Raw genomic sequence first — 14989 nt, 5'->3', positions numbered from 1 at the left:
TGACATCCTGTTTCTAGTCACCTCCATTATTTTTACCTGGGAACAGGTGGAGGAGGAGGTGCCGCTCCTCGGCCTCTCACTGGCACCCCACGTCCGCGAGAGGGCTCCGGTACTCCGTTCAAGTAGGAGAGCTCTAGAAACTGTTCCTGGCAGATATCATCCATCATATCCTGCAAATGAAAGATAATGAGGAGTACTGTGCTACATCTCCACCTTCTGCTGAGAAGTCGTCCAGCCCACATAAGCCTTGGATCCTAAGACCAGATCTGAATGCCTGGATGAAGACTCAGGTCATGCACTCTCTGAAGTCAAATGGCACCCTACCTGTCACCTCTTTGAGGAAAGTCCTGATGGCAGACCCCCTCATTATTCAGCTGAAGCTCTTCATCATCGGTCCCTACCTAGCTCTCAAGATCACTTCCATCCACTCTCCATGGACAACCTCCTTTCAAGCCATGTAAAATAACTTGTAGTTCAGAACCTGGCATACTTGTACATCCATCCATACAAATAGCTTCCTCTTCCTGGAACAGTAAAAGCCACTACCATTAGATAGGCTCTATGCATTGGGCACTTTATAATAAGCTCTCTATAGATTCTGCAGTTTAATCTTCAAGGTAACCCTGAATTAAGTAGGCAGATCTTCCCATTTTACAGTTGGGAAACAGAATCAGGGCATATAAAGCCACCAGCCTAAGGATATAGAGCTAATAAGTGGCAGACTCAATATGAATTCAGAAATTACCTGTCTCCCAAATCTAGGCTTTGAATCATCAGACTATATTGCCTTTTTTTGTCCACCTGAAACACTCAAACTTACTCTTACAAGACTTAATCTAAAATACTACCTCTTTTGAAAAACTTTCTTTGATGCTACCCCCACTCCCTCCTCTTTTTCTAGAGCACTGTGTATTTTCCCTACCCAAGCACTTACCACGTCATTTTAGAATTGTCTGTCTTTCTCACTAGATTGTGAGAAAGGAGCCATTTTTGTAACTTCAGACCCAAGCATAGTATTAGGCACCTACCAGATACTTAACAAATGTTTGGGATGAACAAGGAACCTGAGGCTCAGAAAAGTGAAATAATAACTTGTCCAAGATGACGCAGATAAAGGTCCCAGTCCAGTGCTCTTCCTACTGTACCAGGAAGCCTCTCTGGTACAGTTAATGGTTCTAAGGGGAAAACGGAGGCTCTGGTCATGGATGCAAAAATAGGGTCACTTTTTTTGTCTTCACAAGAGAGAAGAACTGAGTCAAATGCCATTTGCATATCTTTTCAATATTTCCTGATGAGAGCCATTCAGTTTTAACACTCCATGCTTTTTCATATATCCCAGGTGGACAGAGCTTCGAGAATAGATGATTCTAGTTACCACAGAGATGCCCCCCGCTTAATCTTCACCTCCTTCCTACCTTACACATTACTGACGCTTGAGACCCACAGAGGAGAGTCAAATGACCAATGACAGCCCACGTGCCTAGATTCTTCTGGCTGAGGAAACCCAGATCTGCCTGGCAGGCATCTTTTCAGAAGATCCACTTACACGAAAGCCTTGTAAAGCTACCCCTTTTGAGAAATATGCTGAGACTAAGGATCAAGAGGAGACGGGCATTCCCCCTATTCCTTCAGAAACCGGGTGGCTAGGATGCTTCAATAGAACACCTCAAAACGAGTAAAAAGAACTCCATCAAGGGAAAATTTACCGGCTCTTTTTTCTCTCAGATATTTTAAATCAGCTGTTTCGTGTTTAAACATTCTAACGAAGAGGAGGTACTTGGAAGCAAAGCCGCTGCTGTGACATCTGAGACGGGGCTGGACTTCGTGGAGCTCAACATTATAGGTACACACTGCCTGTAAATTTTTGCTCTACTTATTCTCACATCTGCTGACACCACGTTTAGTTCCAACTCCTCACTTTACGTACACAAGAAAACCAAGAACTGTATCTCCAACTCCTCTTAGTTTTAGTGATGCAAACGTGATGCTTACCCAATTCTAGTTAATAGTATTTCAATGCTTCCTAAGGTTCCAGATTCATCCTTGGTCATTAAATATTCAACTGTAGTATGTTAACTCTGACAACTAGCAGGACTTGCTGAAAGGCAAGAATCACACCATTTTCTACTTATTCAAAGAATGGACCCTCTGACCAGGTGGTAATAATTATCCAAGACAGGTAACTTGGTCTGTCCCAACTCTTCCTGGGCCTCAGTTACATTCCAGAAGGAGATGCACACCCATGTGTTTAATATCATCGATAGTCGAGCCTGTTAACAATCATGCCTCTTTCAAATCAAACTCTATGTAAGTAAATTCCTCCAGGAGAAAGAGTCCTGAATGTACCTAGGTCAAAATTTAATCCACTAACACTGGATGTTAGCAGCTTCTTGCTGTTAGTTAACCCTCTAGAGTCTAGAACATAATTCCTTGAGTACAGGGGGGTTTACGACTATCTTAGCCATTTTATCATCATCACCTCCCAGTTCCACACTAGTATCAATACACTTAGCTCAGTGAAGACTCTGTTCAATCTTTTTTAACCAGATGTTAAAATGCCAGACACACTGTGGACTCAAAATACTGACAACAGATACGGCTATATAACTAAAACCATATTAAAGAATAGAGTGGGTTTGGGGCACAGTGCTTTAAGAACTAGGTACAACTAACAGACTACCGCAGAAAAGTGAACATAAATGTAGAATTTGATATGCAATTTCAGAGATCATGATTATGCAGAGATCATGATTAAGAACCCCTGCCTTAGCAACAACACTAGATCCCAGTTCTCTCTTGCTCAAAGATATAGAATGTGGGATTCCTTACTGGTACTAGGAACTTCTTGACTTCCTCCATAGCATGGGCCATAAGAGCATAAGCCTCACATGGGGGTCCAAAGACTTCAATGAAGACATGCAGATCCATATTCAAGTGGGCATATTTGGGATCTCCACCTTTGCGCAGCTCTTCTTCCTATGGAAAAAATGCAGAAAAACATCATCACGTGAATGCGAGAAAATGATGCCGTTACCTCCAGTCCAATGAGACGGCAAAAAATAACCTAAACAGGTGAGAGAAATAGTAAAAGTGTAAGAAGAAAGCAAAACAAGGTCTGGAGAACAGTAATTCACACAACATACTAAACCTATAATCGGTCTGCTAAACAGTTAACTGAATTCGGTGCATTGTCCAAGATGACACAGATAAAGGTCCCAGTCCAGTGCTCTTCCTACTGTACCAGGAAGCCTCTCTGGTACAGTTAGTGGTTCTAAGGGGAAAACGGAGGCTCTGGTCATGGATGCAAAAATAGGGTCACTTTTTTGTCTTCACAAGAGAGAAGAACTGAGTCAAATGCCATTTGCATATCTTTTCAATATTTGGTCATGAATTCGGTGCATTCACTGGAGCTCTTATTAGGTGTATAGAAGAGACTCACTTAATTCCAGTCTCCATTCAGATATAGCAGTTTGCCAAGCATGCATGCATTCATTCATCCATTCATTGCCAAGCATTTGCTCTTAAATCCCAAGTAGAGCCGTTAAACACCAGCTTTTCATTTTTTAACTTTTATTTAAAAAAAAAAAGTTTTCGGGGCGCCTGGGTGGCTCGGTCGGTTGGGCGTCTGACTTCGGCTCAGGTCATGATCTCACGGTCTGTGAGTTTGAGCCCCGCGTCGGGCTCTGTGCTGACAGCTCAGAGCCTGGAGCCTGTTTCAGATCCTGTGTCTCCCTCTCTCTCTGCCCCTCCCCTGTTCACGCGCTGTCTCTCTCTGTCTCAAAAATAAATAAACGTTAAAAAAAAATTAAAAAAAAAAAAAAATTTACCTCTCTCTCTAAAAAAAAAAAGTTTTTTTAATGTTTATTTATTTTGAGAAAAAGAGATACAGTGCAAGTGGGGGAGGGGCAGAGAGAGAGGTGAGAGAGAATCCCAGGCAGGCTCCACGCTGTCAGCACAGAGCCCAATGTTGGGCTTGATCTCATGAAACCATGAGATCATGACCTGGGCTAAGATCAAGAGTCGGATGCTTGGGGCGCCTGGGTGGTTCAGTCGGTTGAGCATCTGACTTTGGCTCAGGTCATGATCTCACCGTTCATGCATTCGAGCCCCACATCTGGCTCTGTGCTGACAGCTTAGAGCCTAGAGCCTGCTTCAGATTCTGCATCTCCCTCTCTCTCTGCCCCTCCCCCACTCAAGCTCTGGGTCTCTCCCTCTCAAAAACAAATACACATTAAAAAAAAAAAATCGGATGCTTAATCAACTGAGCCACCCAGCACCACCCCCTCCCCCCGCTCTGTTTTTTAATGTTTATTTATCTATTTTTGAAAGACAGCACAAGCAAGGAAGGGGCGGGGGGATCCCAACCAGGCTCCATGCTGCCAGGCTCTACACTATCAGCTCAGAGCCTGATGCAGGACTCAAACTCACAAACCATGAGATCATGACCTGAGTTAAAACCAAGAGTCGGATGCTTAACTGGTTGAGCCACCCAGGTGCCCCTAACTTTTTTTATTTATTAAGTCATCTGTAGCCCCAATGTGGGGATTGAACTCACAACCCTGAGATCAAGAGTAGCAAGCTCTACTGACTAGGCAAGCCAGGTGTCCCAGCACAAGCTCTTCTTATTTGCTTATATGGTCTGGGGAGTTCTAAGGGAGGAAGGAAATCAGGATAGAGTGAAGAAATTTCATGTAAATCTCATTAGCTAGAATAACACACTTCAACCGTAACTGTATTCATCTAGTGAGAAATGTGAGGGGACAAAAAGAGGCTCTGAGAAAACAATGTTTGTCAATTCAGGCTACATAAAAGGAGCCCTGAATAACTAAGTTTTAGGCTGTACCCTGGTTATGTCTCATCCAAACAGCTGACCCTAGAAGATAATACCGTTTTAGTGGGAATTTTTTTTAGCACTTACAAACACAAAGCCTATGGGGCTAGAACATGGAAAAACATATAAGCATTAGGTTCTGTTGTCAGGATTACTCATGGTTCCTTTCCAAATTCTTTTAGTGGGCTTCACATTCCAGCTGGCTAAAAAAAAAAAAAAAAAAAAACAACAGCAAACCCAAACAACCAGTCCTCAGACTCGCCTGCAGACACAACGTTATTGCTGTCACTTTTCCATATTACCGGAAAGGGAATGTGCTGTTCACATTTTAGTGTGTTTAGTCTGGATAAGTTTTAGTACATCCAGTCCCCCTTCCAAGTTTTCACAGACAAGCTTACTAACATGAAAACTGCTACTGCTGCTTCTATTACTACTATACAGTTAAGAACCAGAAGGAAAAAAAAACCACGCAACCAGCAGGGCACACCTAGGCTCTTCTGGGTTGCCAAACAAGTAAATTAACCTGGTCTATAATCTCTTATATCCAAGGCAAATTTAAAGGATTTGCATCCTGTACATATACAAGTGTTGGCTTCCAGAAGGTATGTTTTCTTGCCTCACTCACGTGAGCTTACCTTGGCTTTGTCTCTCATTGAGCCCTTGCCCAGAACAGAGATCTTGGCACCTGTCTCTTCTTGCAGTCTTTTGATTGTATTCCCTTGTGGTCCAAGGATCTTCCCCACAAAATTGAACTGACAGAAAATAAAAACAGATTTCTATTATACTATATGTTAACTAACTAGAATTTAAATAAAAATTTGAAAAAAAAAAAAAAAAAAAAAAAAAAAAAAAAAAGACTTCTAAATACCCATGTTCCTATAAAGCATTTCCATATATGTTATCTCATTTGGTCTTCAACAACCCTGTAAAATAGGGAGTTACCATTCCCGTTTTACTGAAAGATATACTGAGGATATACTGAAAAGGTGAATAATCTAAGATTATACAACTAGGAAGTAGCAGTTCCTAGACTTGAACTTGGGTTTCCTAATGTAATCTGGTGCTCTTTCCATATTATCACACTACAACACTTAGTATTTTAACACACATAAATATTGGTAATGCAGTGACTAACCTCAGAACAGACAAATGACATTCTTTTGTAGTACTTGTTAGGTAAACTAAATATAACTAATCTTTTTCCTTAAAAAGCGGGGGGGGGGAGGAGAAGATGTGGTATGTATGTACAATGGAGTACTACTTGGCAATCAAAAAGAATGAAATCTTGCCATTTGCAACTATGTGGATGGAACTGGAGAGTATTATGCTAAGCGAAATTAGTCAGAGAAAGACAAATATATGACTTCACTCATATGAGGAATTTAAGACACAAAACAGATGAACATAAGGGAAGGGAAGCAAAAATAATATAAAAACAGGGAGGCAGACAAAACACACAAGATTCTTAAATATAGAGAACAGAGGGTTGCTGAGGGGTTGTGGGAGGGGAGATGGTCTAAGTGGGTAAGGGGCATTAAGGAATCTACTCTTGAAATCATTGTTGCACCATATGCTAACTAACTTGGATGTAAATTAAACAATAAATAAATTAAAAAATAAAAAATTTTTAAAAAGGGAAAGAGGAGGAGAAAAACAAGAAAGCATTTATATAAAAGCAAAATGTTAAGAAATAAAATTAACTTCATCTTGTCAAGGATTTGTGTTAAATTTCCTATACTTAGATTTCATGTCATTGTATCCCCTATGTCAATTTTTTGACAGAGGACAACTCTTCAGTTTTTCTCTTTGAACTTGGAGGATGAACAAACGTTTCAGAAAGAAACTCTTTTTGATAATAAAGTTGATTATATTTCCTTCCTGGCTATAGGTATGCTGTTAGTTTATGGATGTAGATGTTTCAACTGCCAGGAACAAATACTACCAAAAGCAGTATTTGGAAGAGAAGCTTCACAGGCTCAAGTATCTGATGTGTCATAATCTCCAGAAGTCTTTATTGCAGCCCGTGACTCTTACACCTACAAAGATGATGAAGTGAGGCCTTTTCTGCCTTACCTTGGGATACTGCTTGACAGGTATCAGTACCCGCTCCTTCAGCTTCATGTTCTTGTGAGAAAATAAATCCAAGTAATTCTCCTCGTCATCCTTTTTTGAATCTCCTTTCTGAATCTTCTCAATTTCTGAATAAGACAAACACAATTTAGTTTTGTTCTGGTAACTAAAGGCAAGTTTCCGAGTCTGCATAAAGCAGTAACAGTCGAAGACCAAACAGTTCAGATGAATGTGTTAATTTCAGAGACTGGCTGAGAGCACCAAAGCTGTGTGGAGTTGACTAGGAAACCCAAAGCCTGCTTCGCATGAAAGCAGTTTGCTTTTCCACCCCCACCTGAAACTGCTACATCAGAGCTGTTCAAATGTTTCCTTAGAATAAATGGATTTAACAAAACCAATGCACAGAGATGGGGAAAAAGGGATAAATGAACGAAAAAAAGTCTGCATCAAGAAAAAGCACAAAGTCGTATCTTGATGAAAATACAAAAGTCAGTAATTTAAACATACAATGGAGAGCGCTGTTAAAGTTTCATTGTGACAGTAAGTAGTTCTTTGGATGATAGTCCTTAGGAGTTTGAAAGACACAGTTCTTAGTCTACCACTCACTAGTTTTGTGAACTTTGAAAAGTTATTCAATTGCTGTAATTTTTGGCTCCTTCATCTGTAAAACAGAAGCAATATCCACCTCATGAGGTTGCTATAAAGACAGAGTAAAATAACATATGTACATATGCTAATTAAAACCCTTGGGGGGGGGGGGGCGCCTGGGGGGCGCAGTCGGTTAAGCGTCCAACTTCAGCCAGGTCACGATCTCGAGGTCCGTGAGTTCGAGCCCCGCGTCGGGCTCTGGGCTGATGGCTCGGAGCCTGGAGCCTGTTTCCGATTCTGTGTCTCCCTCTCTCTCTGCCCCTCCCCCGTTCATGCTCTGTCTCTCTCTGTCCCAAAAATAAATAAAAAACGTTGAAAAAAAAAAAAAAAAAAAAAAAAACCCTTTGGGGGGGCAGGGAGGAGGGTGCCTGGGTGGCTCAGAGGTCGAGCATCCATCCAACTTTGAGCATCCATCCAACTTCGGCTCAGGTGGTGATCTTGCGGTTTGTGAGTTCAAGCCCCAGGTCGGGCTCTCTGTGCTGACAGCTCAGAGCCTGGAGCCTGCTTCGGATTCTGTGTCTCCCTCTCTCTCTGACCCTCCCCTGCTCACGTTCTGTCTCCCTCTCTAAAATAAACGTTAAAACAAAAAAACATTTCCTAGGAAGTGCTTAATATACAGTCAACATTAGTCCAAATTCAATGTCCTAAAAGAAAAAATGCACCAAGGCACTTTCAATTCACAGGTCAAGATAGTTTCATCAGATATGACCTTAGTGTTCAAAAGGATTTCCTATCATTAGGGAACTTCATTCATTCACTCATTCATTCATTCACTCACTCACTCACTGGAAGTGTCTGAGTGCTTCCTATAGAGAGGCAGATGAAGGGAGAAATACAGGATGATCATTAACCACTATGGAAGACTTAATAAGGGCCAGACATCTATCCTACAAAATATAGGAGATACAACAGAACAAGTCAGATATGATCCCCACCTTCACTATATTTATACGCTGATGTTAGTACAGTCTGTGAAGTTGGCAATGAAGGACAGATAAAGTGCTATGACAGGAGTACTAACAGAGATGGAGTGGTACGCACAGGCAACTAAAAAGTTATGTGGCCCACTGAAAAGAGTAAGAAAAAAAAATTATACTCCCTAAAATTATTAGAAAATTCTAAATAACACATAATGTTCTCCTTATATACTATTCTAACACTGTGTTTCTATCTTCCATAATTTTAAGGTAAGGGTTCTCAAACTTCAGTATGCATCAGAATGGCTTCAGAGGGCTTATTAAACTAGATTGCTAGGCCCCAACCCCAGTCTAGGATTTGTGTTAGGAATGTGCATTTTTAGCAAGTTACCAGGTGATGCTGGTATTACTGACCTAGGGACCACACTTTGAAAGTCACTGGTTTAAAATATAAAGACTACTACTTCAGGGCACCTGGCTGGCTCAGTCAGTGGAGTGTGGGGCTCTTGATCTCCGGGTTCTAAGTTCAAATTCCACATTGGGTGTGGAGATTACTCAAGGAAAAAAAAAGATATACTACCTCAAACACATTATTCAAACCCATACCTTTAACAGTTTTGAAAAATACTGTTTACACTAAGTCCAGCTGTGAAGTATATAGATGAAGAAAAGTCACTTTGACAGACTTCGTAAGAATTCAGAATTTCAAACTAAAGTATTCCGTTTATTAAAAAGCCTAATTTCAGATGTTATAGTATGGGGTGAGCTAACCTGCTTATGCCCAAGAACACATACTCTCTTGCTTTCTGACAATTAAAACTGTTAATCATGTTGTGAATCTTTTTTTTTTTTTTTTTAAAGTAGGCTCCATGCTCAACATGGAGCCCAACATGGGACTTGAACTCACGACCCTGAGGATCAAGACCTGAGCTGAGATCAAGAGTTGGACGCTTAACTGACTGAGATACCCAGGCACCCCCATACTATAAATATTAAGTAAACCTTTACTCCTATGGGAAGAACTATAGACAACAGTGCTCTTCACACTCCTATGTTCCATTGCTTGGAAGAGAAAACAAATTTGGCCTTACAATTAACAGGCTAAATGCTTCATTCAACACCCTATTTGTTTGTTGTTTTGCTGCTGATATATCCTGACCTCTATTCCCTCCTCCCACTTACTGCTAATATTAGCTTTTTCTAGCCACTAGTTTTGAGCCTACCATCTTTGAATACTTCTCTTCTTGAATTTCCAAAACTGAAAAACTGGGTACTCAATCCTCAAAAGTCCTAGGAACAAAGACGCCATATTTGTGATCTGAAAACATCACCGAGGAGCTTCTAAAAACGTGGAACAAATTACACGCCTCATTTTATCTATGTCCTAATTGCTACCCTCTAGTAAGGCCCTTCTGCTGTATTTTATACTACTTTCCAGAAACTTTACTTGGCCAGTGCAAGAAGATAAGACTCAAAGCCTGTTGATCTGTTGTATTCCTATAGGAAGCAAGGTTGCAAAAATTGAAACCAGTAGAAAGATTTGTTCTTATGCAATGTAATGCACCCTGAGAATTTCTAACAGGATCTTTCTGTTTTATTTTGTACTAGCCATATCTTAATTAGAATCTCTTTGTCCGGTTTATCTCACAGTTTTTAAAAGAATATTAAGGGGGGGGCGCCTGGGTGGCTCAGTCGGTTAAGTGGCTGACTTCGGCTCAGGTCATGATCTCGCGGTCCGTGAGTTCGAGCCCCGCGTCGGGCTCTGTGCTGACAGCTCAGAGCCTGGAGCCTGTTTCAGATTCTGTGTCTCCCTCTCTCTGACCCTCCCCTGTTCATGCTCTGTCTCTCCCTGTCTCAAAAATAAATAAAACGTTAAAAAAAAATTAAAAAAAAAAAAAAAAAAAAAAAAAAAAAAAAAAAGAATATTAAGGGGGTGCCTGGGTGGCTCAGTCGGTTAAGCGTCTGACTTCAGCTCAGGTCATGATCTCGCGGTCCGGGAGTTCGAGCCCCGCGTCGGGCTCTGGGCTGATGGCTCAGAGCCTGGAGCCTGCTTCCGATTCTGTGTCTCCCTCTCTCTCTGCCCCTCCCCCGTTCATGCTCTGTCTCTCTCTGTCTCAAAACTAAATAAACGTTAAAAAAAATTAAAAAAAAAAGAATATTAAGGCATTTTTAGAGAATTCTAAGAATTCTTTATAAGAGAGTATAAGTTATTTACATAAAACTGAGAACTGAAAAGATAAAAGAGTCAGGGAAGTTTAGCCTTGAAAGAAAAACACAAAGAGGCAACTTTATGTCTTTAAGAGGGGCCATCTTCCATGTTTAGAAGGGGAAGGACTGAATATTAGTTCACTGTCTACTATGTATCAAATACTGTACAAATACTATCTCATTTATCCTACAGAATAACTCAGTGATGTAGCTGGTACTATCCCCATTTTACAAATGAGGAAACAAACTCAGAGAAGAGTCTCTAAGTCACAAAGCTATTAAAGTATCAGAATATAGTTCAAAACCCAGGCTTTGTCTAACTTCAAACCTCATACTTTTATTACTGCCTCTCAATGAGGAGTTTCTGGAGGGAGCGGGGCACTTTTTTTCCGCAAGGAAGAGTTGATTGTGTAAAATGTTGGGAAGTACAGTTCTACCCTCAGAGACGGTCATGAGGTTAAAGGCAATGAAAAGACTCTGTGGGTGCTTCAGATGTACAGTAGCCTGATCTTGCTTTTCTTTTCCAATTCTGTATTTCTCTCCTTGGCTTCACTTCTCTTGGAGAGCTGGGAGTAGGCCGTATTGGGAAGGAAAAAAAAGTCAAGAAGCTTCCTAAAAATGGTTTAACCCTCAGGCATAAGTACTTTCTAGACAACCTTTCTGAAACTAACTCATTTAAGTGATCTTCACTTGTGCCTCTGGAGACCTTGGATGTCCCCAGAGCCAAAGAGAGAAAAGTGAAAATGTAAACAACACAGAGAGGTGACCCACTTGTTTTTTAGCCAGGTGCTTACAATAATCACATTCCACCTAGTGCCTCTACACATCAGAAATTCTGTATTGTTTCATTGTCTTTCAGCCAGGACTATCCCTATTTAGCAGGTGAAAAGAACCTGGGCTCAGAAAAGTTATGTAACTTGTCCAAGATCACAAAACTAGTTAGGGACAGAGCAGGTACTTAAATCCAGGTTACTCCCTTCCAACACTTGAAGCAAATTCAAAATCTTGTGGCATTTCTCTTACTCTAACTTAACCATTCCTTTTTTGGTAGATCTTACCACAATCAGATTGTAAACTCTAAAGGATGAGAACTGTTTCTTAAACGTATGCCTCAGAGGAATGAGCAAGAGTTTTAAAGCCAGACAGAACTGGGTTTGATTCCCAGTTCTGCTATACGCTTGGAATGTGACCTTGAGCAAGTCATTAAACCTCTCTCTTGAGGGCACCTGGGTGGCTCAGTCAGTTCAGCGTCTGACTTCGGCTCAGGTCATGATCTCACAGTCTGTGAGTTCGAGCCCTGCATTGGGCTCTGTCCTAACAGCCTGCAGCCTGCTTCAGATTATGTGTCTCCCTCTCTCTCTGGCCCTTCCCCTCTCGCACTCTGTCTCTATCTCTCTCAAAAATAAATAAACGTTAAAATTTTTTTTTTAAAGCCAACCTCTCTCTTAGTCTTCCCTGCTTACTTTTAAAAAGGAGGAAAATAAAAAAAGAAAAAAGAGATTTAATAAATGCAAAAATGTTAATACTAGAGAAGTTTGGGGAAATTATACACAAACTTTATCATCTGGATTGGCTTAAGTAAAAACAGATTACCATGTACATTTCATTAATTGAACATTTGATAAAGGCTGCATAAGCAACGACAATGGTCAACATTTTCTAAGGCATCCAATGATAGTGTTTCTAAGAGGGCAAGATTCATAGAATATCTGCTCCAAAAGGTCAGGGGTCATGCCCTGCTCTCAATTTCTGCTCTTCTAACCACACTACTCCTTCTCTTGTTAATGATTTCCAGACCACTTCCATCACTAAACTGTGTACCTGCCATTTTTAGTAAATTACTTAATACACAATAGGCATCTATAAATATTTACTGAAAGAAACATATGTTAACACCCTCAACTTTCCTTAGAGATTCATGACTTTATTATTCCCAACTTTATAATTCTCTGCCCTATACCTTTTTTGTTGGTACCACCTTTTGGAATCCCAATTCCAGTATATGCTTACTACCTTTGTATTAAAAAAAAAAAAAAATCTGTTCTTTTTATTTATCAAATTACTTACTATATTAAGCAAGAGCACAGACCAATAGGTTCTTAATCTTTTTTGGGGTCATGGGCCCCTTTGAGAATCTGATGAAAGCTACAGATTATCTCCCTAGGAAAAGATAACACAGTATTTCACATACAGTACAGACTGAGGGTGGGTACTGGTTCAGAAAAATCCCCCAAAGCCTGAGTTAAGAGCCCTCTAACGGGCTCAATTCTCACACTCCAAGATAGTGGCAAACCCTATTATGGTATATTGACCATGGTCTCCTGAATCTCTTTCTTAGGATACATTTTAGAATTTCTAAATTCTTTTTTAAAAAAGCTTTTTGAGATAATTATAGATTTATAAGCAGTTGTGAGAAATAAAAGATCTCATATACCCTTCACCCAGTTTTCTCCATGATAATACTCTGCATATACACAAGACAGCATCATAATTAGAAAATTAACATTAATACAATCTACTGACTTTGTTCAGGTCATCAGTTTTACACCTACTTTTGTGTGTTTAGTTCTATGAATTTTAATCAGTCACGTGAACACCACCACAGTCAAGATGCAAAGCATGTCTATCACAGGGATTCCTCATGCCACCCTTTTGTAGCCAACTGTCTCTCACCACTGGCAACCACTTGTCTGTTCTCCATCTCTACTGTTTTGTATTTTCAAGAATGTTTAATTAATGGAATTATGTTTCCTTTAGAGATTAGCTCTTTTTACTCAGCCTAATTCTCTTGAGAGCCACTCAAGTTGTTAACATTTATCTCTTTTTACTACTGAGTAGTATTCCATGGTAGGAATGCACCAGTTTATTCACCTATTGGAGGCATATGGTTTTCAGTTTTTGGCTATTATGAATAGAGCTGCTATGAACATTCAGGCACAGGTCTGTGTGAAACTAAGTTTTAATTTTTCTGGGATAAATGCCCAAGAAACTGCAACTGCTTAGTATGGTAAACATATGCTTAGTTTTGCAGAAAGTTGCTTTATCAGAAAAAAATGTATGCTAACAATATTTTGCTTAATCTTGCTAGTATTATGTTCTGTAAAAATAGTATTGTACTGTATGTATCTAGCCTTATGGGACTTACTTTTCTAACATTAGATTTCCAACATTTCTCCATGTTGTTGCTTGTAGCTGTAAGTTTTCATTTTCACTGCCTTGTAATGATCTCGTTTTGAAAATCTCACAGTATTCAATCAATGGTGAAACAAGTCGCACCATTTTGTGAACAAGGTGCACCACTTTATGAATGAGGCATTCATGTGCAAAAGTTTCTATGGGCATATTCCTAGGAATGGTGTTACTGAATTTTAAGGAATTTAAAAGTTCAACTTTCAGACGAAATGCTAAACTGTTATCCAGAGTGTCTGTATCAATTCACACTTCCACCAACAATGTTTAAGAGTTCCTTCTAACTAGGGGCGCCTGCATGGCTCAGTCGGTTGAGCATCCGACTTCGGCTCAGGTCACAGCTCGTGAGTTCGAGCTCTGTGCTGACAGCTCAGAGCCTGGACCCTGCTTCTGCGTCTCCCTCTCTCTCTGCCCCTAACCCACTCGCATTCTTTCTCTGTCTCTCTCAAAAATAAATAAACATTAAAAAAAAAAAAAAAAAAGAGTTCCTTTTAATTCTCATCCTCTCAAGCCCTAAGTCTTGTTTGACCTAGTTAAAAATCAACATGTCCACTTAAAAGTCCTATCATAACACTAGTTCCCCCCATTCCCACAAGCTTCCCAGGACATAAGGCTTATTTGTCTTTTCATTCAGATCTTCCTTTATCACCTTCAGTAAAATTTTAAGTTGACAATAAGTGATCACAATATTCTTCTTCTGTAATATTGAGAAAAAAAATTCTTCTTGCCTTACAGAATGGCCAGGAGACAGAATTAATGAGTAGCATATCTCATGGCACATATTACATGCTCTAAATGTTATTTAATGTTATTGTTTATGATTATTTACATACATTTTGAGTGTTTTCTTGCTAATTTCAAAGCAATGGATATATTCTTTTAAAATTTTTTTTAATTTTTTGGTACTATTCTAAAAATGAGATTTGTCAATTCTTTTCTAATTGGGTCCTGCTCATGTATCAGAAACCTACTGATTTGTACATCTCTATATTGTAATCAGCCACATCACTGACCACTTTCCTAAGTAAACAACAATGTTGTTGCAAATAGTTGTAACCTCTGCCTTTTTATCCTACTATTGATACTTACACCCATATTCGGTCTAGAATTCCTTTGCAATTCCACT

At 39.9% G+C, this 14989-nt stretch overlaps 1 protein-coding gene across 3 annotated transcripts in view; it reads right to left on the bottom strand.

Moving 5' to 3' along the window:
• KHDRBS1 (KH RNA binding domain containing, signal transduction associated 1) overlaps nt 1-14989 on the bottom strand; it is a 38895-nt gene that overhangs the window by 19685 nt on the left and 4221 nt on the right. For all 3 annotated transcript variants that reach the window (XR_006205511.1, XR_006205512.1, XM_042948980.1), the window contains exons 2-5: nt 6905-7029; nt 5467-5583; nt 2830-2976; nt 37-170 (exon numbers count right to left, since the gene is read on the bottom strand). Coding sequence is in view for 1 of the 3 variants with exons in the window: in XM_042948980.1 (XP_042804914.1) it covers nt 37-170; nt 2830-2976; nt 5467-5583; nt 6905-7029 (523 nt within the window). In the remaining 2 variants the exon portion in view is untranslated. The remainder of the gene's footprint in view (nt 1-36; nt 171-2829; nt 2977-5466; nt 5584-6904; nt 7030-14989) is intronic.

The sequence above is a fragment of the Panthera leo genome, chromosome C1 (assembly GCF_018350215.1).
Source record: "Panthera leo isolate Ple1 chromosome C1, P.leo_Ple1_pat1.1, whole genome shotgun sequence".
Classification (NCBI taxonomy): Eukaryota; Metazoa; Chordata; class Mammalia; order Carnivora; family Felidae; genus Panthera; species Panthera leo.
This window is presented reverse-complemented; position numbering and strand designations above follow the sequence as displayed.